Here is a 27,925-nt window from a genome sequence, read left to right on the forward strand (position 1 = left end):
TTATGTCACATCTCAAGCGAAAATCACTCAGTATTAAATTAAAATGACACGATAATATCAAGTGAATTTAGCAGGATAGTTCTGTGCCATCAAGGAAGTAACTCGTCGGTCACAGAGTTGCCAAACATATTCTGCGCTGTTGCCAACATTCAGTTATACCGCCAGGAAGGATACCAGCTGATGTGTTCTGTGAGTGACCTTGGAAGTGACTATAGCTTCGTTTCAAAGTTGTGGGTTGGAAGGGCCGTAAGATCCTCATTATATGTCAATCAGTCTTATTCGTATTTCTGTAACTAGGTTTAGGGACTAGAGTGCAATTACTTGTAATACATCGATGCACTGAATGCAAACTAAATGTCATAAATTAATAACTGCGGCAATTATTTGTGTTTTACTGACTTAATCGGACAGAAACCTTGAAAGCGTATTCACCAGACGCGATTCACAGTTTTGGAACTTCTCCAGTGGTTGAGTTGGCAATGTATATTTGCTGTAGAATATTGTTATTGAGATCACTTGTCATTGGCACATCCACATGAAGACAGGGATGGCCTGGCTTATTGTTGTCAGCTTTCCTGACGGATATTCCGCCTTTGTTCAAAACGTGAAGACTTAGGGTGAATTCGAACATTCCATATGGCGAAAATTTGATGTTTCTATTCTTCCAGCTCTAATATTCAAATAACAGTTACAATAAGCGGCAGTAAAGCGCCTGTGAATCAACAGTTAATAATGCAATCATAATTAGTGGAATCTGACAAATTCCATCTGTCATCTGATAATTGTGAAAAACTACTTTTTTCATCTTCACAACACCACAGTATGAATTGAACTCAAGGGTTTCATAGGATACCTATACTTAATTTCGTTGTGATCGTTTTCAATGACAGTACGGGAGGAGCACTACCATCTGACTTGAAACATACTTTTCCAGCAGGATTTGAATCTTTGGCTACAGTTGCAGTAGCACGTCCAGTGAGGTATCAAGAATGTGCGCGATCACTCAGTGCTATAGTATACGCTAGGGCAGAGAGAAGCAGGTTTCCAACAAAGTAAACGACGAGAGACACTGTCGCTGTCACTTATTAAACAGGAATTGTTCAGAAAATTACAACTGCATCTTGTGAAATGAGTAGGTTGATGCAGCTCCAGTCCGGCACTATCACTGAGTTGCCAAACGTTTTCCGAATAGCACTTAAGATAAAAATGTGTATGTGTGTGTGTGTGTGTGTGTGTGTGTGTGTGTGTGTGTGTGTGTGGTCCGAAAGAACAGACACTACGAATCGAAATAGACAGCCTTGTTAATCAGTTAAAGATTGAAGGATAGATGTCCAGGATTAAAACAGAACAACGGCGTCACATGAAAATATGTGCCTGATCAGATTCGAACCCGGATTCGTAGTGTCTTTCCTTTCGGACATTCCCGAAAGAGCCGCGCATGTTGTATGCGGCAAAGATGGGAATTCGCGTCTGACGAGGAGCGTGTGTAGATAGGTGCTGAAAAGAGGTTGGCTGCTGCGTCCTGACAGTGCCTACCGTCAGAGGTTCGAGTCCTCCCTCCGACGTGGGTGTGTGTGTTGTCCATAGCATAAGTTAGTTTAAGTTAGATTAAGTAGTGCGTAAGCTTAGGGACCGATGACCTAAGCAGCTTAGTCTCAAAGTTCTTACAACGATTTTTCAAAATTTTAAATCCAAAATACTGCATCTAGGTTCTTACGATAGTGCAATAGGTGCGCACTGGTTAGCTGTCACTGAAGAGAGACTCCAACTCGGATTGTGGTTAAGAGCATAATAACTTAAATTGTGAATATATTTCTGAATGAATGTTTGTTATGTATTTTTCCGTCACCATTTTCACTGTTATAAGTTATGTTCTACAAGGAACGCACGCCACTGGAGGCGGCAATCTGTAATTTATTTTACCTTAATTACTACTTCAATTTTTTCCACAATTTAAAGGTGTATATAGGTGCAAACATGGAATACATGGGAATAATGCAGCTGCTCAGTGACAGGTATGGGGGAGGCATTGACAGCAGGCCTCGGATCTTCGACCCCTGCCCTCTTTGCCTCCGCCTACCTGGTGCTGAAAGTCTTCTCAAACTTTAAAAAAAAAAAAAATTGTGCAGTGATCAGCATGTCTGTCTAGTAAGCAGGAGGTGCAGGTTCGATGCCCAGTCGGTCACAAATATTCATCTGCCGTCTTAGCTGTATTTCAACGCGCTGTGACAGTGTGGACGTCGGTCCTTCGACATTTAAGATGCAATTGTTTCTTGAGGCAATAGAGGTGATTTCCGAACATTAGTCTTGCCATCAGTGTAACGGGACTTCAACGGCATCCAACCCTTAGTCATTGCTTTGTGCCGGCGCTAACCCATGTCATATACATGCGAATCAGATTGTAGTTCATATTTAGTCAAATAACGAATGGTGAGTAATAAGTATGCCGTCCGGTGTGGTCGAACTGCTACAGTCTGGAACCGCGCGACCGCTAAGGTCGCAGGTTCGAATCCTGTCTCGGGCATGGATGTGTCTGATGTCATTAGGTTAGTTAGGTTTAATTAGTTCTAAGTTCTAGTGGACTGATGACCTCAGAAGTTAAGTCCCATAGTGCTCAGAGCCATTTGAACCATTTATGAAGTATATGAGTATTCACGAACAGTAGAAGTAGGATTGCAGCGAACTGATCCCTTAACCAAGTGCAACATAGAGTACCTATGTAATGAGTCATTCCAGCTGCATAGCTGAGGATAATATTTGTTAAGCAATTCATTGGAGAATTAATGTAATACCCGCACAATGATTTCTGTAGTCATACTGTATCATTAGCAGCCCGCGAATGGAGTACTATGTTCGTTAAATCGGATTACTCAAGGTGAGGCCAAATAAAGAGAAGCGACGACGCCACAACACTATCTTTACTTAAGTAGGTAGTCAGCGCTAAATTATATGTGCCACCATTAACGTTACTGTAAGCAGTTTGACAGCATAACACCACCACAGCTACTGACAACCTGAGCCATATCATCACGCAGTTGTAATTCGCAGTGATTACAAGTTGCTGATGTTTGTCAAGAATAGCGGAAAGCGCCTCTGAAGTTCCATTTGCATTACACCTAGGACGGAGAGAATCCTGAATAACAGTAATAGGTCACCCAGCGAAGAGAAGAGTCCACATATTGTCTCAAGTTCTTGCAGTTTGATATTAATGCAGTTCCCGATAGTTTCACACTAACGGGTTCTTTTGGCTATCGGAATACTCATATGGGAATTATAAAAGTGTAATTGCTAGAATGCTCAACTACCTTAATAACACCTCATTCTGGATTGAACATGACTCGGAAAGCGACGTTAATTTGACGTTTCCATCCATCTCCTGACATCTTACTGAATGATGTCTGAAGTGCATGCACAGTTGTGTTGCCTATCGCATGGATTCTGTCAAGTGTTATGGCAGCTGGCAGTCATTGCTGAATACAGAGTTTTGCAAATATATTAGGGGAAATTGTCTTTGTTGCATTTTCTCCATACCATAATTAGCACAATAACATAAGGCTTGTTCTGATGAAGAACTTGATGCCCACAAGTCCTTAAATAAGAATCTCCCAGCGGGAGTAATGCATGAAAGGAGACAGACTGTTGGACAAAAGAATGGACAGCTCTCTGCTTTTTGCGTTTCCGATAGCGCCTACGATAAGAATCTTGTGTCATATTATGCTTCACAAACTTAAACTCTTTGTTTTTTTACTTCATACTAAAATAAAAGTTATGATCTGAGAAGAGGAAATGACTGATATGCTTCTCAGGAACTTTAGTTTTTCACGGTTTTTTCTCAGTTCATACTAAAACAAGGGCGTTAATATGAGAAGAGGAAATGAAATATACGCTTCCAAGACATAATATTTCCTTGTGTGCTACAACTGCATACATGAAAGGCCTGCAGTTAATTTTTGTATGTTGGATAAATTTTGATATCACCTCAAATTCCTTTGTGAGAAGGTTCCTATTTTCTTGGGATTCAAATAGAGTGGACATTTCATCACTGGTTAATATTCTGATGACTAATGACATGATACCCGTTGCAATTGCTCCATGGCACCTGTGAGTAGAGTCTCACGTTGGTTACTATAAGAACACGCAGGCAGTGATATCCGCTCACTGCAGTCAGAGCCAAGGTGATTTCTTTCTGTTTATGGTGAAGCGTCTGCTGCAGTGTCCACGCTCAGCCAACATAAACAAATCGCGGCGGCATTGGGCACTGCTAATCGCTGCACTTGTTGCGAGCCTCGACAACAAGAGCGCACCTTCTTTGCTAACGATACTATGGAGTTAATACATCTTACTTAACGTAACATAATATGCAGGTCGTGGGTTGGGTAAAAATTCAGTTTGTAACTTCCCATCGCATTAAAATACTTTATAGTCATATTTGATGCAATATTTATTGTTGGTTGTCTCTCTAATGTTAATAGTATTGATTCAGATTGTGAGTGAACACGAAAACGCACACACACAAACAGTCACTGATTCCAGTGAGGGTGACCACTACTGTGTGTTGAACAATGCATGCACCAGTCAATTCCTCAGTTGGCGTCGAGTGGATGAGATTTTTCAACTACCTTGCATTGCAAGAATTGTAAGGAGGAGACTGAAAGTAAATCGACTTGTATCTAAAGAGCTGTGACAAAGCAAAGCTTGACCGACTATCAGATAATTGTTTACGTGGGTGCAGTGGACGAGTATAGTTTTAGTAACCAACCCACCCATGATCATTACGTAAGATTTCTCGAAGGCGTAGGGGCATTGTTTTCATTAAGTCGTCGACAGTGTAGCGTGATGGTTTACTTCCCACCATACGTTTTCTATATTCGTCCAAAGGTCGCTTGCATTTGTAGGTCCACATGGCAATGACCTTGTTACCTCTGCCCACATATCCTCTATCTGGTTGATCTTCGGTGATCGTGGAACAAACGGCAACAGCTTTATCCTCTCTTGGCCCTGAAACCAATCTCGCACTGCTCTGCTGTGATGGATGGGGCTGTGCTCCTGTAAATAAACTGTTATCTCGTTTGTTCATATATTTATATTTAAATAAAATATTAGTAATAAGCACATTGTATTATTATTTTTGACAGTGTTTAAGAATTCTGGCCCTGTCATAAATAAGTGATCTAGATTCAACCGTCCAATTAAGAATGTGGTTCACCCAGTCTATCAAATGATGAGAGTCGTATTCGGATATCCACATTAAGCCTGACTGGCTGAATCCGATTATAACGATCTGGTATCGAAATGAAATTACAGAAATTGGATAATTTGAACGCCTGTATTGCAACAATGCTGCGCACATAAATTCCTATGATGGAGTAACAGGTAGCAACTGCACAAGAAAAAGTGAGAAATATGTCTACTAGCAGCAATGTAACGTAATTATAACCCATATTTATGTGATGGAAATACTGAGTCGAACAATGCACATCTATTTCAGTGGTGGAAAGATGCACCATATCGGATTTGCTGATGACGTAATGACAATAATAATAATCGCGTGGGGCCGATAGGGGAAACCCTCCCCCGTATGGGCGTTACCAAGGAAATCAAATACTTGGGGTGAACCAAATACTAACACAATCCTCAACGACTACTCAAACCGATGAACTCAAAATCCACACACGTCTGAGTGAAAACCACCGCTACTCTGGTCACCGTCTGATAGCTCAATGAGCTCGGCTGAAAATATTTGCTTCCTAAGGCTTGAACACCCTCTGGTCCTGTCCGGTTCTGGAATCACCCAGGCCAAACCAATGAAACACAAGCAAACATGAACTGTGCAAACTGTCGACAGGCGGCAGTTGGAATTTCGGATTCTGGGGAGGCCAGGTTAGCACGGCAGAGAAAATTGAAGATCTCTTGTAAATTTTCCCTACAAGCAGAAAACATGCATTTGAAAACTACACGCCGCGTGGGATTAGCCTAGCGGTCGAGGTCGCAGCAGTCATGAACGGTTCGGCTGGTCCCGGCGGAGGTTCGAGTCCTCCCTCGGGCATGGATGTGTGTGTGTTTGTCCTTAGGATAATTTAAGTTAAGCAGTGTGTAAGCTTAGGGACATGACCTTATCAGTTGAGTCCCATAAGATTTCACACACATAAGACCTTTTTTTATAACAAAATATCAATACTTTGATCCAAATAACGAAAACTAAATAATCTAATATAATAACATAACATAATAAATGGGTAATGCACAAAAGCGACAAAAGTAGAATACAAGCTAGTGAAATGAAGTTCCAGAGGAGCAGGTTGAGTGTAACAAGACGAGACAGATTGCAAAATGTGTATGTGAGGGAAAGACTAAAGGAGGAACCATTACAGGACGGGATAGAAAAATCAAGACTGCAGTGGTATGGACACATGAAGAGAATGGATGAGGGAAGAATTCCAAAGAGGATGTTCGATCTGCAACTGGAGGGGAAGAGGCCCAGGGGAAGACCAAGAGATAGTTGGGTGAAGGGAGTGAAGGAATGTGTGACGAGAGGAGGAGAGAACTGGACGAAGGCGGAAGAGGGGGAATGGTGGAAAGACAGAACACAATGGAGAGGCTTGTGTTCCCGACAGACCCAGCCAGTGGCTGGAAACTGTCCAAGATGATGATGATGATGAATAAATCGACCGACAAAAAATTCTCACCATTGCTCCTCATGAACCACGACTAACTGACAATGAAACCTTGCATTACGGAAACCATTGCATCTTCAAGAGCAAAATGCAACAAAAGGTAGCGAAAGGCATACCAATCTTGGCCATGGCATTTCTCGAACACAGATCTATCATCAGGTCTGTCTAAGAAATCACAGCCATCAACAATCGACTTCTCATTCAGAGCCCCAGTAAAAAATATACACTCATCAATGCACATGCTCGCACCAAAAATGTCGAAAAACTCTGGAACACACTCGAAAATGCTATTACCAAAATTCACCAAGATGACGTGAAAATACTAATGGGAGACTTCAACTCTCTATTTGCAACAGAGAAAACCTGTAGAAAAATCATTGGTACAAATTCAACATACCGAAACGCTTGGGTCAACGGCACACGTCTGACTGACATTTACCAACAATTCAACTACAAAAGGATGTCTTTCCACTTTAGAAAAAACCAGTTCCCAGGTAACATGCTTGGCTAGCAGGTGCAAGCTGCTTTCGTTTGCCTTTCGAGACTCACTGAAAGCCAGATTTTTAATTCTTTTGTAGCTGAGCTACAAGCAGGCAGATACAACACAATATGGGAAACGTAAGATAACGTTCGAGCAAAATTCGGCCTGCTACTTACCGCTTTTGTTTACTGCCGACACATTTTTTGTTGTTGTGAATACATAATTTTATCTATGAAATGCCACATTTTCATAATACTTGCGAATGATACAGGAAATGAAGTAAATACAGATTTTTTCGGAGTTAAAAGTCGGTAATATTCTACTAATTCGTGTTAAAATAGGCTCAATCGTCTTACAGACACATAATGCTTTAATAAGATAGATTGCGATCGTGATGTTTCTGTAGTAAGCTGAATTTAATTTGTATTAGTACAGTGAATATTTTGATTACATTTTACATTAATTTACTAATCGCAAAATTAATCATCAAAGAGAAATTAATCAGCAACTGAATTTCCTTTCACCATATCTACAACAATCTGACTATGCAGTAGTTGTTAGCAAATTCTACGCCTGTAGAAACCCACTGGTTCTAACGATGTCATTAAACCAGTGTAGTTTTAAAAGTATTTTCATCTAGAACATATTTGCCTTGACGGTTGATCGATCAAGAGCGGGTAAGGTAAAATTTTACGAATATATGACGAGAGGGACAAGTGCCTGAGAGACGACTTTCCTATCAATCTCCTGGATAGTTTTGTTTCTCAAATCAACAGAGTGAGTTATCATGCAGGTGATGCAGTTTTGTTGCTCGACTTTCTTACACTGCGACCGAAAGGTGTCTCAGTTGTTGACAACAAATTCCAGCTGTGTTGCACACGCCCCTTGGGGCAGAATTCGTAGTCCAAAACACACTTATGGATCTATCAAATGTAAAATATTATGTTCACACTACACTTTACTCTAGTCTACGTCTTTTGGTTGGGCTCAGCCTTTCATTTCTTCTTACAAGGGAACCTCCCCATCGCACCCCCCTCAGATTTAGTTATAAGTTGGCACAGGGATAGGCCTTGAAAAACTGAACACAGATCAATCGAGAAAACAGGAAGAAGTTGTGTGGAACTATGAAAAAAATAAACAAAATATACAAACTGAGTAGTCCATGTGCAAGGTAGGCAACATCAAGGAACGTCTGAGCTTACGAGCACCGTGGTCCCGTGGTTAGCGTGAGCAGCTGTGGAATGAGAGGTCCTAGGTTCAAATCTTCTCTCGAGTGAAAAGTTTAATTTTTTATTTTCAGACAATTATCAAAGTTCAGGCACTCACACATAATCAACTTCGCTCTCCAAAATTCCAGGACATGTTTAGATTTGCTTGGACATATACAGGATTTGACGGTCTACACACGGAAACATTTCAAAACGTAAGAAACATATGTTTTGACAGAGCACAGGGAAAACTGTGCGACTGTGAAACTGTTTCATTCATTTGTTGCAGTTTATGTGACAAACTCTTATGTTTTCATCACTTTTTTGGGAGTGATTATCACATCCACAAGAAAACTTAAATCAGGCAAGGTAGAAGAATCTTTTTACCCATTCGCCAAGTGTGCAAGTTAGATGGGTCGACAACATATTCCCGTCATGTGACACACATGCCGTCACCAGTGTCGTATACAATATATCAGATGTGTTTTCCTGTGGAGGAATCGTTTGACCTATGACCTTGCGATCAAATGTTTTCGGTTCCTATTGGAGAGGCACGTCCTTTCGTCTACTAATCACACGGTTTTGCGGTGCGGTCGCAAAACACAGACACTAAACTTATTACAGTGAACAGAGACATCAATGAATGAATGGACAGATAGTAACTTTGCGAAAATAAAGAAAGTAAAATTTTCACTCGAGGGAAGACTCGAACCAAGGACCTCTCGTTCCACAGGTGCTCACTCTAACCACGGGACCATGGCGATCCTGTGCTCAGATTGTCCTTGATGTTGCCTATGTTCCGCATGGACTACTCAGTTTGTATATTTTGGTTATTTTTTTCATAGTTCCACATAACTTCTTCCTGTTTTCTCGAGTGATCTGTGTTCAGTTTTTCAAGGCCTATCCCTGTGCCAACTTACAACTAAATCTGAGGGGGGTGCGATGGGGAGTTTCCCTTGTTAGGAAGTTAACGATAAAGGCATCATAACACGTCACCAGTAACAGTACTGCATAGGAATGCTCAATGAGCGACCTGATGACGTTCAATAATAGTCACTCCGTTGATTTTTGTTGTTTCGAATTAGAGCATGCAGTACTCCTACACCAGACTTCTGTACTTTGCCTGTTGAATGCAAATGTCGCATGATGGTAAAATGGTAATCTGTCACATATATCAGTAGTCGAGACTTTCTTAATGTGGAAAATCATTCATGCCAGAACGATCTTTGTTGAAACAAGAATATCTTTTTCTGGCGTATTTTTCCCAAAACCACTCGCTCCACGCACAGTTCAGATCTTTCTAGCTGCCTCCTCTACATTCACCCCTCTGTTGTACCAAAAGTAAACGTTGTGTTGCAGATGTTACTCCTTTTTCCACTTGTGACTCAATTTTACAATGCTTAACTGTAGTTCATGATTTTCAAGTACACTCCTGGAAATGGAAAAAAGAACACATTGACACCGGTGTGTCAGACCCACCATACTTGCTCCGGACACTGCGAGAGGGCTGTACAAGCAATGATCACACGCACGGCACAGCGGACGCACCAGGAACCGCAGTGTTGGCCGTCGAATGGCGCTAGCTGCGCAGCATTTGTGCACCGCCGCCGTCAGTGTCAGCCAGTTTGCCGTGGCATACGGAGCTCCATCGCAGTCTTTAACACTGGTAGCATGCCGCGACAGCGTGGACGTGAACCGTATGGGCAGTTGACGGACTTTGAGTGAGGACGTATAGTGGGCATGCGGGAGGCCGGGTGGATGTACCGCCGAATTGCTCAACACGTGGGGCATGAGGTCTCCACAGTACATCGATGTTGTCGCCAGTGGTCGGCGGAAGGTGCACGTGCCCGTCGACCTGGGACCAGACCGCAGCGACGCACGGATGCACGCCAAGACCGTAGGATCCTACGCAGTGCCGTAGGGGACCGCACCGCCACTTCCCAGGAAATTAGGGACACTGTTGCTCCTGGGGTATCGGCGAGGACCATTCGCAACCGTCTCCATGAAGCTGGGCTACGGTCCCGCACACCGTTAGGCCGTCTTCCGCTCCAACATCGTGCAGCCCGCCTCCAGTGGTGTCGCGACAGGCGTGAATGGAGGGACGAATGGAGACGTGTCGTCTTCAGCGATGAGAGTCGCTTCTGCCTTGGTGCCAATGATGGTCGTATGCGTGTTTGGCGCCGTGCAGGTGAGCGCCACAATCAGGACTGCATACGACCGAGGCACACAGGGCCAACACCCGGCATCATGGTGTGGGGAGCGATCTCCTACCCTGGCCGTACACCACTGGTGATCGTCGAGGGGACACTGAATAGTGCACGGTACATCCAAACCGTCATCGAACCCATCGTTCTACCATTCCTAGACCGGCAAGGGAACTTGCTGTTCCAACAGGACAATGCACGTCCGCATGTATCCCGTGCCACCCAACGTGCTCTAGAAGGTGTAAGTCAACTACCCTGGCCAGCAAGATCTCCGGATCTGTCCCCCATTGAGCATGTTTGGGACTGGATGAAGCGTCGTCTCACGCGGTCTGCACGTCCAGCACGAACGCTGGTCCAACTGAGGCGCCAGGTGGAAATGGCATGGCAAGCCGTTGCACAGGACTACATCCAGCATCTCTACGATCGTCTCCATGGGAGAATAGCAGCCTGCATTGCTGCGAAAGGTGGATATACACTGTACTAGTGCCGACATTGTGCATGCTCTGTTGCCTGTGTCTATGTGCCTGTGGTTCTGTCAGTGTGATCATGTGATGTATCTGACCCCAGGAATGTGTCAATAAAGTTTCCCCTTCCTGGGACAATGAATTCACGGTGTTCTTATTTCAATTTCCAGGAATGTATGCAAAATCCAATGCTTAACTGCAAGACGATAACTAGAACTTCAAATTCGAAAATGGCATTGATACATACACTGACAGCGTGGCGCCGCCTTCACATGGGCGGCACCGGATTTCAGGCGGTGGGTGGTGTCTGGCCGGTGGCCGGTAGCCACTGCAGCGCGAGGAAACGCTCGAGCGTAAGCTGTTATGATCGCGATGCAGCCACGAGCTGTCCTGCGGAGTTGTTTCTGGAATACTTGTTATTGCGGGTGGGTAGAATGTTAAGCAAATTGTCTTCAAAGTTCAATCAGACTCATAACTTTAGACCGAAATGTGTTAAAAAAAAAAAAAGAAAACAGTTGGACGCGAACACGCGACTCTAGGTTTAGAGTGCACGAAGGTTACCGCAAGACCGCGGGCTCACTCGATTCATATCTACTCGGAAGTAGACAACACTTCCTCCTAACACTTCCCCATCTTACAGTGTTGCCAGATTGTGCAGATGGCCAGACTTAGAGTTGTCAGGGGTGGTCAGTTTTATTGGCCACCTTGAGTGAACGACTCGGACTGTGGCGGCCGGCCGGCGGTCAGTTTTTATGTCTAAGACTGTACTTATAGAAGTAATCATTATCCCAGATATTCCTATGCGCAGAACAGTTTCTAAAAGTTACATTACATTCAAGCAGAATTACCCACACCACTAAAATTATTAACAGCAGTGAGGGAAGAATATTTACCCCTGTGCTATCATATGGCCACCTTCACTATTACACAATAGGGTATTCAGCTGAAAATCAAAATAAAAATATCATTGACTCCCAGAGAGTGTAGATTTGAGTTTAACACTTTCCATATTTACCCAGGAGCCTGGGAAGCCCCTCAAAAGTTTGTGTATCTGAAAGTACATGAAATACTAGTAATGATCCCAAATAGACACTCCCATGCCCTACTCTCCAGATAGGAATACTGTGCTGCCAAGCCAGGCCAATCAGTACCTGCCCTACAGAAAGGGTACATACTATTCCTGGGAGACAAAAGTTATCATATTCTGCACCCACAACAGAATGTCCTAAAGACATAACCACTGTTAAAACAGAATTCTTCCAAAGAATAGTATCTTAATAGCACCCGATTTGATATTTCTGGACCAAGCTTTTGACTACCGACCACCATCACTGGAACCATCACCCTAAATATTGGTCACACATTAATTTACCTACTCAACCAATCCTTTGAGATCCTACCTGCTGAAAGCCTGACTTAGTTGAATACCATTTTAGAGCCAATTCTGCTCATCTCTCTAGATGTTATCTATGCAAAATGGCTGCATCTCATTGGAGGACATTTTAGACCAGGTGGAAATGTAGTGTATGAAACATAATTGCCATCTCAACACTATAGGAACCACAAACTGAGCCACTTAGGTGTAATAGATATTGCTTAGTATGATGTCCAGTCTGTGCTGATTAATGCCATCACAATGATCAGTGCCATCATGATGACATTGATGGCATTACCATCACTGTGCCTCATGCCCCTGTCTGCTGCCTGACCAGCTGGGCAATTGGGCAGCTCAGCACTCTGCTGCCTTCATGGCTCTGTGTCCAGCCATGCTTGCCTCTGTGAGGTTTCCAGGAGGTACACCGTCACCCCATGTTAAGGTGGTGACACGTAACAGGCCATGTTCCTGGTGACTGCAGAAATGATGGGCCAATCCCCTATGGGTTGCATGAAGCAAAACGCCATCAACACTCCGGAGTCACAATGGTAGCGGTAGTGTACTGTCAGTGCTACACTTATCAGGACAGGCTGGATATTGGCATACCCAGAGACACCGTGTCAGTGTACTTTCTGTGCTCACCATCAACACCAGCAGCATCAAAATCTAATCAGTTGGAAGCTGCATTGACCATGGTTGTGGCAAATTTGGGCATCAGAGGCAAGACCTGCAAAAAAATTTAGTGCCATTGGAATCCACTTGTGATCCAGTTGTCACTGTAACTTATGACAAGCTATATCTGACTGGTCTGTCATCTCTCAAGAGTAACAGTAGTGGGTTCACAACATGTCTCTGGGTGGAAGGTGAAAGTGGGTACTGGCCATACAGCCGACTCCTTATGTCTCAGCAACAGGTATGAGGGGCTAGCCAGTGTTGATGACACTTCTGAGCCAGCACAGGACGTCTCTGCTGTTGGGCTAGTCACTAATTTTCCTAACCAGTATTGAAAAGTATGGAGGGCAGGTATGCTAGTCATTGGGAGCTCCAACATTAGGCAGGTAATGGAGCCCCTCACAGAAACAGCAGGCAGGTCAAGAAAGACTGCCAGTGTGTACTCAGTACGTCTGCTGGGGGCTTTCATCCAAGATCCTTGAGAAGTATGTGCTGAAAAAGTGGGTTACGGACAGAAAAAACCCACCGTGGTTTAACAGCGCAATGTGGAGAATGCTCAGGAAGCAAAGACAGTTGCACTCGCGGCACAAGAAAGATCGGGAGAATGAGGACACGCAAAAGTTAGTAGGGATTCATGCTGCTGTAAAAAGAGCGATGCACGAAGCATACAACCACTACCATTGTCATACCTTAGCAAAAGATTTTGCTAAAAGCCCGAGGAAATTCTGGTCTTATGTAAAATCGGTAAGTGTGTCGAAGGCTTCCATCCAGTCACTCACTGATCAGTCTGGCCTGGCAACGGAAGACAGCAAAACAAAAGCTGAAATTTTAAATTTAGCATTTGAGCAATCTCTCATGCAGGAGGAACGTACAAACATACCGCCATTTGAGTCTTGTACAGATTCCTGTGTGGAGGACATAGTGATACACATCCCTGGGGTTGTGAAGCAGCTGAATGGGCAGAAAATAAATAAATCACCAGGTCCTGATGGGATTCCCATTTGGTTTTACAGAGAGTACTCTACTGCATTGGCTCCTTACTTAGCTTGCATTTATCGCGAATCTCTTGCCCAACGTAAAGTCCCGAGCAACTGGAAAAAAGTGCAGGTGACACCTGTATATAAGAAGGCTAGAAGGACGGATCCTCAAAATTACAGACCAATATCCTTAACATCGGTTTGTAGCAGGATTCTCAAACAAATTCTCAGTTTGAATATAATGAATTTCCTTGAGACAGAGAAGTTGCTGTGCATGCATCAGCACGGCTTTAGAAAGCATCGCTCCTGTGAAACGCAACTCACCCTTTTTTCACATGATATCTTGCAAACCATGGATGAAGGGTATCAGACGGATGCCATATTCCTTGACTTCCGGAAAGCGTTTGACTCGGTGCCCCACTGCAGACTCCTAACTAAGGTACAAGCATATGGGATTGGTTCCCAAATATGTGATTGGCTCAAAGACTTCTTAAGTAGTAGAATCCAGTACGTTGTCATCGGAGGTGAGGGTATGATCTGGAGTGCCCCAGGGAAGTGTGGTAGGTCCACTGTTGTTTTCTATCTACATAAATTATCTTTTGGATAGGGTGGATAGCAATGTGCGGCTGTTTGCTGCTGATGCTGTGGTGTATGGGAAAGTGTTGTCGTTGAGTGACTGTAGGAGGATACAAGATGACTTGGACAGGATTTTTGATTGCTGTAAAGAATGGAAGCTAACTCTAAATATAGATAAATGTAAATTAATGCAGATGAATAGGAAACGAATCCCATAATGTTTGAATACTCCATTAGTAGTGTTGCGCTTGACACAGTCATGTTGATTAAATATTTGGGCTTAATATTGCAGAGCGATATGAAGTGGGACAAACATGTAATGGCAGTTGTGGGGAAGGCGGATAGTCGTCTTCAGTTCATTGGTAGAATATTGGGAAGATGTGGTTCATCTGTAAAGGAGACCACTTACAAAACACTAATACAGCCTATTCTTGAGTACTGCTTGAGCGTATAGGATCCCTATCAGGTTGGATTGAGGGAGGACATAGAAGCAATTTAGAGGCGGCCTACTAGATTTGTTACTGGTAGGTTTGATCATCACGTGAGTGTTTGGAAATGCTTCAGGAACTCAGGTGGGAGTCTCTGGAGGAAAGGAGGCATTCTTTTCGTGAATCACTACTGAGGAAATTTAGAGAACCAGCATTTGAGGCTGACTGCAGTACAATTTTACTGCCACCAACTTATATTTCACGGAAAGACCACAAAGATAAGATAAGAGAGATTAGGGCTCGTACAGAGGCATATAGGCAGTCATTTTTCCCTCGTTCTGTTTGGGAGTGGAACAGGGAGAGAAGATGCTTGTTGTAGTATGAGGTACCCTCCGCCATGCACCGTATGGTGGATTGCAGAGTATGTATGTAGATGTAGATGTAGATGTAGATGTGGATGTGGAGGAGGCTCTGCTGGTGGCTATCAAGGGCACTGAGTGCAGCTAGCTGCAAATCGAGGGTCATGTTGCCATGAATGACACCTGCCACTTGGTTTCTGTGGTCATTTGCAGTTCCTACAAGGGTGGGTGATTTGGTGAAGACATCTAGCCACACACACAGTGCACTGTAAGCTCATGATTTGTAGCATCGTACCTGGGGTCGATCAGGGTCTTCTAGTTTGTAACAGAGTGGAAGGTCTAAACCAGAGGCTCAGCAATTCTGTGATGGTATTAGATGACAATTTCTCGATATCCGCTATTGGGTTAACAGTTGTAGTGTTTCCCTTATTAGGTCAGGCATGCACTACATGCAGGAAGCAGCTATTAGGGTAGCCAAGTACATGTGACAAGCACATTGAGGTTTTTTAGTTTAGAAGACCCCCCCTTTGGCATCAGGGAAGAATTGCCTGCTGGAATCAAAGCTACATCAGCATCTTTATTCTCAGAGAATGCTCATCCCTGCACATTGGAAATGGAAAAAGTTAGTATGATATTAATAAATTGCAGGAATGTACAAGGTAAGGTCCAAGAATTAGTATTGCTTATTGAAGGTTATAATGCCCGGATAGTATTAGCAACAGAAAGCTGGTTGAAAGCAGAGATTGGAATATTTACTGTAGGAATAGGTCAGTCACCAATTTTAGCAGTGTGTTTATCACCATAATGAATTTGATATATGTAATGAAATTAGCACACATTCCAAATGTGAGTTAATCTGGGTGAAATTAATTATAAAATGTGAATCAAAAATGGTAATCAGATGCTTTTATAGACCACCTGTGTCGGAAGGTGTAGTGGAAAGCACTTCAGAGAGAACTTGCAGAATATTTGGGAGAGGTTTCCTGATTATGCTATTGTAATAGGGGCTGGCTTCAACCTGCCAGGTATAGATTGGAGAGTCGCACCATTAAAACTAGTGTCAGAGACAGGCATTCATGTGATACCATTCTGCATGTCTCGCCTGAAAATTACTTCAAGATGATAGTTTGAGAACCAACACATAAGGGTAATGTCTTAAACCTCTCAACAATAAATGGGCCTGAATTTCTTGAATCAGTCAACATAGAGGAAGATATCAGTGATTATAAGGCTGTTTGTTGGTTTGTTTGGGAGAGGGGACCAAACAGTGAGGTCATCGGTCCCATCAGATTAGGGAAGGAATTAGGACGTGCCCTTTCAGAGGAACCATCCTAGCATTTGTCTGATGTGGTTTAGGGAAATCACAGAAAACCTAAATCAGGATGGCCAAACGTGGATTTGAACCAGCCTGCTGAATGAGAGGCCAGTGTGCTAACCACCGTGCCACCTCACTTGGTCATAAGGCTGTGATATCAACTATAACTACGGATATTAAAAAGGAATATTAAGAAATGTAGAAAAATATTTTTGCTTATCAAGAGTGACAGGTTACAAATTGCAAAGTATCTTAGTAGTCAAAATCAAATAATCAGTGCTGCGGGTGAAGATGTGGGGGCACAAATGGAAAAAAAATGCAAAAGCATTGTTCATTATGCCTTAGACAACTATGTTCAAAGCAGGGTCTTAAGGGATGGGAAAGGCCAATCATGGAGTAATAGTCATGTTAGAACACTCCTACATAAACAAAAAGAGCTTCACTACAGATTCAGGAGAAGGCAAAACCTAGATGCCAAGTAAAAGCTGGACAAAATGATAAGGGGAATAAGGAGAGCAATAAGCGAAGTTTTCAGTGAATCTGAAAGTAAAATTTTGTCAACTGATTGGACTACCATCATATGTTTTAGTTTTATGTAAAATAAGCACAGAAACAGAAAATGACAGAGGGACAGCTGAAATACTGAATTTGGTCTGGTGAACTTATTTCACTGTGGAAGATTGTAGTACCGTCCCTCACTTCAATTACTGTATGGACTTCAAAATGGCAGATCTTGAGATACCTGTTCACAGAATAGAAAAACAATTACAATCACTTTGAAGTGGAAAGGCTTCAGGAACTGATGAGGTACCTGTAATATTCTACAGGGAATAGGCAAATTAACTTGCTCCCCTTCTAGCAGCAGTTTATTGCAGTTTGCTGGAGTGATGAAAGGTACTAGTGACTGAAAAAAGTGTAGGTTATTCCCATATTCAACAAGGGTCAGAGGGTGGATGCACATAATTATACACCTATATCATTTATGCCTATCTGTTGTAAGATTATCAACCATGTTTAATGCTCATATGACATTTTTGGAGAACAAAAATCTCTTCTATAGAAACTAAAATGGATCCTACAAATAGAGATCTTGTGAAGCTCAGCTCACTCTGTTCCTTCATGGACCCACAGCACTGAAAATATTGATGCTAAGGTTGCTGTCATGTTACTCAACTCCAGGAAGGCATCTGACCCTCTCTCAAATTGCTGTTTAGCGAAAACAATTTGTGCTTCCAGAGTATCAGACCATATTTGTGACTGGATTCAAATGAAAATGTCCACAAAAACTTGACTGAGTTTCAAACTGAAAAAAATTAAACAGTTGAAAGAATAAAAAAAAAGAAATTAACAGTAGACAATCAGATTTAGACAGTCCAAAAAAAATTAAATAAAATAAAACAGAAGCCATGGATAATACCGTAAGTCACTAGGTTCTTCTGCACAATAAAGGAAACAATAAAATGAAAGATTTCTGTGGTCATCTGATCCTTGCACAGACTGTAAGTTTTCATGGAAAATTGTAAGAATTGGGGGATGCTACATCAGGGGTAACAGTACAAGTAGAGAACTTGGGGAACAAAGTACAGTGCATCGGGGTAGTAATTACGCCACGAATACTGTAATAGTTGTAAGGGAGAACCATTTTTCTTACTCAAATGCATTTATAACTTACTTATCTTACATTATGCTATCAGGACCAGAGGACTGTGTGCAGCTACACGGCCCTGCTTCCAATGGATTTTATTTCCTGTTTTCTGCTGCTAATCACACTCTATGCTGACCTGCACAAGTCCTTGTGGATTCCAGCTCTCCAGCTTTTCTTTGGTCTTTCTAGTGTCTTCTTTCAGAGGAAGGGGGTAAATCAATGAATTTCAAAGGCAATTTGTGTTTATCCATCTAACAAGCCTTGCCCATACATGCTGTTTGGATCTCATCAGGCCTACAGGATTTGGTCTGTTGTAGATATTGCCCAGCAATTATGTTGTATCCTCAAATCCCTTGTGATCTCATCTTGTACCAGACCATAGATCTTCTGAGAAGATTATTTAAGTCTTTTTCCAGACACTCGAAGTTCTGCAACCTTGTAGCCCCATGGGTTGGATCATTGTTTTGTACAGTTGGAGTTTGAAATTTCTCCTCAGACTCAGCAATTTAAAAAACTGACTCAGACTGAAGTACAATTGGTTTGATACCTGGATCCTCATTTTGATTTCTGCCTCACTAGATGTGTCCTCTGTAAAGATTATCTTCAAATATTTAAAATTATGAACCCTTTTGCATTATCAGGTTCCAACTACTAGTGGCTGGGGTGCATTTCTTAAGCAAGCATGTGTTCTGTTCATCACTCAAGTGCTTGGTCTTCAATCCATTCACAAGGATACCAAGCTTGGTTACTGTCTTTCACACTGTCATTCATCTACATCAGTTCTTCCTTAGAGTTGAACAACAGGGCCACATTGTCAGCAAGTGCAAGATGTGTGACTTTCTTACCTTCTATCTCAATCCCTTCAAAATTTTTATGGAAAACTTCCCTTGCTACCTTTTCAACCATAAGGTTGAACAATATTGGTGACACATCATTTCCTTGTCTCAACCCTGTGTTAAAGTAAAAATATCTCTGTGACTTGGCTCCCAAGCTTCATTTTGCCTTTTGAATCAGTGAGTCAAACTCACAACAGGCTGGCAAGTTTCTTGGGTATTCCAAACTTGGTTAGGCAGTTCATTACGCTCTCCCAGTGAATGCTGTCATACACCTTAAAATCTATGAAGAGCACATGAAGACCATGAAGACCTTCATCATATTCCTACATCTTCCTGGTGAATTTCCACAGTGCATAAATGTTGACCACAGTCATATGGCCCTTTCTGAAACCATCCAGATATTCATCAATCACTTCTTCTGTAAATGCCTGGATTCTATCCAATACACAGTTGGACAAAATCTTACAGTGGACATTCAGACAACAATGGCTACCTAGTTGGTTCATTACATTTTGTCAATTTTCTTCTGTATAGGGCTGATGAACGCAGTCTTCCAATCTTCTGGGTTCTCCTTTGCAATCCATATTCTCTTGATTAGTTGGCAATTACCCTTGTGGAGTCTCTCCCTTTCCCAGTTTGAATGACTTCTGCCTGGAATTTTTGTTCTCTTTCAGCTTCATTGTCAGTTTCTTTATTTTCTCCAGTGTAGGTGGTGGATATTCTAGATCTACATCAGGAGGTTGGAATTCATCACAGTTGAGGAGCTCCCTGGAATATAGTTTTCATCCCTCAGGAATGTTGAATTTATTTGTAAGTATGGTCCCATTATCTTGACAAACTTTTGGTGCTTCTGGAATCCCTTCTTAAAGAAGTTAACTTCACGGTCCATCTTTTGAATGTCTTTTCCAAGAAACCTTGTTGAGCCTCATCTATCATTTCTTTGACATACATCTGTTTACCCTCCTCAGGGTTGCAATGATAGTTCTCCATGCTTCTCCAAACTGTGCTTCGCCTTGTGTAAAATCTGTGCCTCATAGCCAGCTCCCCTTGGCTTCTGTTCTCTTGGCTAATGCCTGAATGCATTTATCCCGAAACAAAATCTTCTTGCTGCTGATCCGCTTCTTGATGGCCGCATCAGACACATCCTTTACTGAATCTTCTACTTTTTTCAATACTTTTTCTGAGATCTTTTGAGGACACTCTTCCTGCAGGATTTCAAAGTGATTGCAGAGGTGGGTCTGAAATTCAGCTTTCTGTGCAATGTCTTTGAGTATATCCACAGTAGTGTACTGATTTCTTAAGACTGCTTCTGATTCTTGGCTTTCAGTTGTATTTGCAGTCAGCTTTTTGCTAGGAAATTTCTCCTTCCACACTAAGCACCCCATGCTGTCTTTACATCCATCACATAGTTCTTTGCTTTGATGTCAATTGTAATGTAATATATCTAATAATCTGTTTTACCTTCTGGTAACGCCCAAGTTCCTTTGTGTATAACCTTTCATTAGAAATTTGTGCTGTTGGTGCACATATCTTTCAGTGTTGCAAAGGCGGTAAACCTGATGCCATTGTCATTGCTGAGTTCATATTTTTATTTGGCATTTATTAATAGAAAACTAGTCAAAAAGGGTAAACTTGGACAAACAGGAAAATTACTGAATGGAGACAGTATTGGTTGAGATTCAAACCAACCAGAGGGCAATGAAAGTTCTCATGAATTTACTAAGGGGTTTTTATTGTAATATTGGTGTAAAGAGAACCAAACAGTTTTTACAAGTGTGCTTAATTTCAATATGCAGATAGAGAGATCTACGAAGGAATATAACAAAAATTTCACTCAATACTTATATGTATATGGTGTTTGTTCTTTCGGACATGTCCACTACGAATGTAGTGTGTGGACATACAAGGTGAGAATGTGGGTTTCGAGGTAGGCATGTGCGAGATAGTCCCTGCAGTCGCACTATCTTCTGTGCCCTCGGTGGCTCAGCTGATTAGAGCATCTGCCATGTAAGCAGGAGATCCCTGGTTTGAGTCCCGGTTGGGGCACACATTTTCACCTGTCCCTGTTGATATATATCAACACCCGTCATCAGCTGAAGGTATTAATATAATTCTAATTTCAAAATTTAACTCCGTGATTGGAAGTATTTGGATCAACCAATTGATGATAGAGCTATGGTTGACACATTCATGGAGAAACTGCCAGTTCATAAAACATCTCATACATTGGGCAGTAAGAGTATATTGATACTTTTTGAGGACAGGATGTGAATTTGACAGATGGTACATAGATAGTTGTTGACATGATTTCAGGTAAAATCAGGGGGTTCATAACAACAGGAAACAAATGAACACAGTGGGGCTAAATGACTTAGGAGGCAGAGGCTGCAGAAGTAGTGGTTCTTTTCGTATAGTCAACCATCATGAAAGGAGACACTGAAAAGAGAGAAACAAGTCACCACTTCAGTAAATGCCCATGGTGTAGCAGATCAATGTGGAGAACCCAAATGTAGTGTGAATCAGTTCTTTAATAATTATAAAATGAGGCATTTAGACCAAGTCGAAAAGAGTAGAGTAAGCTTGGTATTCTGAGTGTTAGATTAAGTTTCCAGGTGCTATTCTGCTACAGAGAGAACAACATTATAAAGTACTGAGCCTGGTAGGCACAGCAGCACTGAGCTGAACTTGCATTCAGGATGTCAAGGGTTATACTCCTGCTGACCATGCTGCATAGGTTTTCCGTGGTTTGCATAACCACTTAAAATAAATGCTGGAACAGTTCCCTTGAAGAGTGCATAGCTAACTTTCCAATATCCCTGGCCCAGTTTGTTTTCAGATGGGATCTTCTCTGGGTAAAACATAATTTTTCCTTCCTTTAGCCAGACTTGTTTCAGTAAATTTACAGTATCATCAGTGACTTTTATTTTCTTTCTATTAAACAACAGGAAAAATGCTCTTTACTACCTTCACATATAAAAATCTGATATTCAAAGAATGTATTTACAAATTTGAAAACAGACAAGATTTTTTTATACTGGATGAACTTAATAAAATTGCAAGGACAGACTTCTTATTGGAAATGGAGGAAAAAATGTCCTATGAATGTCTGTTCAGAAACACATTGACGCTATGATATAAGGCACTGACAAATGAAAGTTCCCCTGGCCATATGCTGTGTTTTCCTTGTGTGTTGCAGGCCGTGTGATTGATGCAGCGGGGGTATTCATGTCAGGAACAAGCCAGGATGGTGTTTGTATATGGCCAAGCAGATGGAAACAGTTGAGAAGCAGCACCCAATCCTCCAAATCTGATGTACGCACATTCAACTGCCTCCCTGCACATTTGTCTGTCTGAAAGGATCCAGGATCACAAAAACAGCCAAAAAGGGCTTGAAGTATCGTGTGATGTGGTTGGTCTCAGTGAGGGTACTTGTTCTGGTACAGATGTTATAATGATGCAAGTATCCTTACAACCCAATAGATACTTCCAGACCATGCAAATAAATCTTCATTATAACTTTATTAATCAAGATCATTCACCAAGCAGCAGAGGATGCTGAAATGTAGCAGGCAGCAAGGCGACAGTGAGCACCTAGCGTTGTCATCTGCCATCTCGCGGCTGAAGTATAGAACTAAACAAAATGAATAGAAGTGGCTGAAGGGTGCTGCCACCTAAAGAAAAGAGTGTGATCTAAACACTGACAACTATGTAGAAACATTATTTTTTAAGTAATCAGGTGTCTAAAGCATAATATGTTTTGTAAAAGAGTTTTTCCATATTTAAATATACTGTGACTATGTTAACAATTATGTAAGTGTTCATGGCGTTAATATTAAGTTATGAAGATGAGGGGAACCACCACCTACGAATTGGCGGCAAGAAAGTTTACTGCTGCTTTTGCCTATGAGGACAGTCTTCGTACAGTTTGAGTATTGCTTTATAAGAGCGAATGTGTAAAACTGTGTTTAGTGGTAAAATGGGCTTTTATGAACAACATCTTGGATGAATGAGTTAAAAGTAGCTATTGACACCACTACGGTGAATTTTGAGCAGCAGAATTACAAGTAAGAAGAAGTGGCTAATGTAATCCGACAATTTGGAAAAAGTGTATACTGGCTTGCTGCACATACTGTGCAACTTCAAGAAATGTTGTATTAGCCTAGGATAGTAACAATAAATACTACAATGTTGGAGTCACTATTATTTGCTGCAATTTATTCTTCATGTAGCATTTCTCATTCGGGGTGATAAACTGTGCTCACCACCAAATAAAAGACTCAAGTATAATTTCATTTGTGAACTTTAGTGTATCATTTACCATGGGATAGGAATCCATGTTGTGAAAACCATGATCACTGACAAAATATAAAAGTTAAGTAATATATTTTTCTGTCTTTTATACAAAGCAAATGGCTTTAACAGTTTCCTTATTTCATTAGAAGTTCTTAGGCTATCAATAATTGTTCCCTAAACTGTATACTTATAGCAGAATATTTTTCAGATACATTAGCCACTTGAATGTGAGTGGGGAATACATGGAACAAAATCGTAAGATAAGTGAATGATGTTTACCAGCTAAAATCACCAGAACATGCTGCATGAATAGGATGCTTTGTAGCAGATGAAGACAACAAAACGTACAGTGAATATTTTTGTATTAAGAAAATTAATTACTGTGGTGGATACTGAATCTACATACATAATTTTATGAAAGGTTTTCAAACTAACATAAGCAAATTATGTCAAAGAGATTCATAAGTTTATATCTAACAGTTGTACACTTTTCAAAATTTACAGCCACAGTGGCTAAACATCCTCAATGCTTATTAGGTTTTTACACTATGTGATCAAAAGTATCTGGACACCTGGCTCAAGTTCATGGCGCCCTCCATCAGTAATTCTGGAATTCAATAGGGTGTTGGCCCACCCTTAGCCATGATGACAGCTTCCACTCCCACAGGCATATATTCAGTCAGGTACTGGAAGGTTTCTTGGGGAATGGCAGACTATTCGTCATGCTGCACTGAGGAGAGGTATCGGTGTTGGTCGGTGAGGCCTGGCACGAAGTCAGCATTCCAAAACATCCTAAATGTGTTCTATAGAATTCAGGTCTGGATTCTGTGCAGGCCAGTCCATTACAGAGATGTTATTGTCATGTAACCACTCCACCACAGGCCGTGAATTATGAACAGTTGCTCGATTGTGTGAAAGATGCAATTGCCATCCATGAATTGCTCTTCAACAGTGGGAAGCAAGAAGGTGCTTAAAACATCAATGTAATCCTGTGCTGTGATAATGCCACACAAAACAACAAGAGGTGCAAGCCCCCCTCCATGAAAAACACGACACACCATAACACCATTGCCTCTGAATTTTACTGTTGGCAGTACACACATTGGCATATGATGTTCACCGGGCATTCGCCATACCCACACACTACCACTGGAGTGCTACATTGTGTACTGTGATTCATCACTCCACAACATTTTTCCACTGTTCAATCATCCAGTGTGTATGCTTCTTACACCTAGTGAGGTGTTGTTTGGCATTTACCGGCGTGATGTGTGGCTTATGAGCAGCCGCTCGACCATGAAATCCAAGTTTTCTCATCTCCCACCTAACTGTCATAGTACTTACAGTGGATCCTGATGCAGTTTGGAATTCCTGTGTGACGATCTGGATAGATGTTTGCCTATTACACATTACAACCCTCTTCAACTTGGCAGTCTCTGTCAGCCAACAGATGAGGTCGGCCTGTACGCTATTGTGTTGTACATGTCCCTTCACGTTTCCCAATCACCTGACCATATTCGAAGTCTGTGAGTTCCACAGAGTCCCCATTCCGCTCTCTCATGAGGCCTAATGACTACTGAGGTCACTGATATGGAATACCTGGCAATAGGTGGCAGCACAATGCACCTAATATGAAATATTTATGTTCTGGGGGGTGTCTGGATACATTGGATCACATAGTGGATATTACATTAATTCTGCAGTGTACGTTTGCATGATTAATGTATTTTAGCATCAAACATATGTTTTGATACTTATGTCAGTGCTGAAATCTTCATTGGATGGTTTTATGTCTGTTACCCATCCATATTAGTCACCAAACAGGTAAATGTCATCATCTTAAAGTTGGTTACAAGTAGTTGTGCATACATCTTTATGATATTGACTTTACAACAGTAATTCCTTTTGCAACATTTATTTTAAACTGGTAGAATGCTTGCCTTGATATTGGTAGAGTGATGAACTCTAGTTGTATACTGAGTACTGTACTACACCTGGTTGTCCCCCACACTTATGAATGAATCTGAATGCCACTCACAGACAATTTTAATAGCAAAAAATTATCCACACTAGGATAAAACTGGATGGGGCATCGCATCATACTCCTTTTGACCATTTCCATCTGCTTGGCTGTATACAAACACCATTACGGCTTGTTCCCAACATGAATATCAGACGTTCTGCTGCCTACAGTTCACTGTGTCAATTTCACAGACCCCAAAACACAAGGAACACACAGCACATGGTCACAGTAACTTTCATTCGTCAGTACCACCTACCGTGGCAATGATGCATTTCCGGACACATGGTCATGGGACCTCATTTCACATCTTGTGGTTTTTCACACTTTGCATTACATTTGTTTTCCTTTTACAGTTTGTCATCTGCAGCCATCTAGAACTTGTTGTAGAATACTTATTTACATTGAAAATTTAAGACTGGGGATGTTATCGTTCGACATAACTTGCTGTCAGAAGCGATAGTCCTGAACGGTACTGGTAGAATTGTTGGGGGAGTGGCCAAACATTGTGTTCTGGAGACACCAGTCTGTCCAGTCCATTTTCAGCACATCATCACAAGCATCACAGAGATGCAATCACTGTCCCTGTTCACTATATTTTCATGCACCCTTATTTCTATCATGTGGAACCACTGAGGTCCTGCTCAGCATTAATTATGGCCTTCCTGAACCAATCAATGACATATTCTAATGAGATCTTGGCCAATATGAATAGCAATATCACAGAATAATAAATTACAGCCTCAATAGTCAAATTCTGTCACAAGATAGTATGTGTTTCTCCTTCTATGATGCAGCCTAACATAATCTTCTCACAAACAAACAACACTGAGATGTAATTTTTGAATGAGAAACCCATAGCATAGTCTTATATATAACACAGATGGTGTCACTCCTACCTACTTTGAACAGCTGCACTGCAATGGTAATTATTTGCATATCTAAGCATTTTGTACACTTCATGCTAGTTTGACTTCTGTTGCACGCTGCCTTCATGTCAAAACAATTTTAATGGTCAGAAGTGTACACAACATTGAGTAAATAATTTCGTTAATAAATGAAAATCACATAAATTAATGAGTTTAGTATGTGGAGTACACAAATTTGCAATCAGTAAGTTCTCTTCATAGTAACTATCAAGGCTAAAATGTTTTTTTTTTCTTTTTTTTAAAGTCAAGTTTAAAATACTCCGAATCACATATTTCAGTTGCACAATGTATAAAAACTCAAATCTAAATCAGCAGTTCCCAAACTGCAACCTTCAGAACCATAAGTCTCTTATAAATAAAGGAAAAGTAACTTATCTACTTAGCTGGTAGTGGAAAGCCAATTTTCTGAATTAGCCTACAGAACCTTAGGGTTTCTATAAAGAACGAAGAAGCAACTTATCCACTCATCTGGTACTGGAAAGTAATATTCAACACATTTATGACTTCCCCAGACTATTATTCAAGAATACTGTTGATTCTTAACAATCATTAAAAGTAAAGAGTGGTTATGGTGCAAGTGATCAATCAGAGGTTTTATTGCTGTAGATTGGGAACCAGTGATTTAGACTATTCCTCAAGAGCTATACAGGGCATCAATAACTTGACTATCACAGAATAGACCCTTTACAAAAAGAAAAATCATGCAACATGCAGCAGAACCAAAGGCTAAACTGCAAAAATAGGTGCCATTCAGCAGGCAAACAACGGAAAAAAGCGTGGCAAATGTGGCTATACAAAAATGCAAAAACTCACATTGCCCTGTTCTATCTCACTATCAGAAACAGTACTACGGAACGAAGCTTGGTGACCGGCCCTTTGTCTTGTGAATGCCGGGTTTGTGATGATACTGCCAGCATCGGATGCATTGCAAGAAGCCACACCCTCAGTTGAGCCATGTAAAGTGTTCTCAGTCCCACCCTAAAAAACAAAAGAACAAAAGAAAACGGAAGTTTTGAAGAAAGTAACAAAAGAAATAGCACAAAAAGCAATAAAATGTCACAAGTTCATCTGGAGGCCCTACTTTCCACATCCCATCAAATATTATAGAAAACTTGAATACTATTCTTGATATAAAGCGTAGCTCACTGCCTAGGATTTCTTCACTAAAATATATACAAGGTAGGAAACATTCCACAAGGTTTGAAAATTTGCACACTATTTATACAGTCAGTTCATTGTTGTTTGAACAGTACCTCATTTGTAACTTAACTTCACTGCAGTCTGGGTATTTGAAGCTCTTTTCTCAGTAGCTAATCTTTTTTTTCCAGCATTTAGATCACACAAATTGACAGAATTCTTTCTTGACATTACTTTGTTGAATAAATTTATTTTGGATTTCCCACACCCAACATTTCAAAATATTTCTCATATAGTCATATCTGTTATAAAAGGAATGGCTTCAAAACGGT

General features: G+C 41.4%; 1 protein-coding gene across 1 annotated transcript in view; it reads right to left on the minus strand.

Annotated features, from left to right (window-relative positions):
- The window catches only part of LOC124606313 (MAP kinase-activating death domain protein), a 612,624-nt gene that overhangs the window by 230,514 nt on the left and 354,185 nt on the right, over window positions 1-27,925 (minus strand). The window contains exon 66 of the mRNA XM_047138295.1: window positions 27,270-27,434. Coding sequence (XP_046994251.1) covers window positions 27,270-27,434 — 165 coding nt within the window. The remainder of the gene's footprint in view (window positions 1-27,269; window positions 27,435-27,925) is intronic.

This window comes from Schistocerca americana, chromosome 3, assembly GCF_021461395.2.
Source record: "Schistocerca americana isolate TAMUIC-IGC-003095 chromosome 3, iqSchAmer2.1, whole genome shotgun sequence".
Taxonomy (NCBI): Eukaryota; Metazoa; Arthropoda; class Insecta; order Orthoptera; family Acrididae; genus Schistocerca; species Schistocerca americana.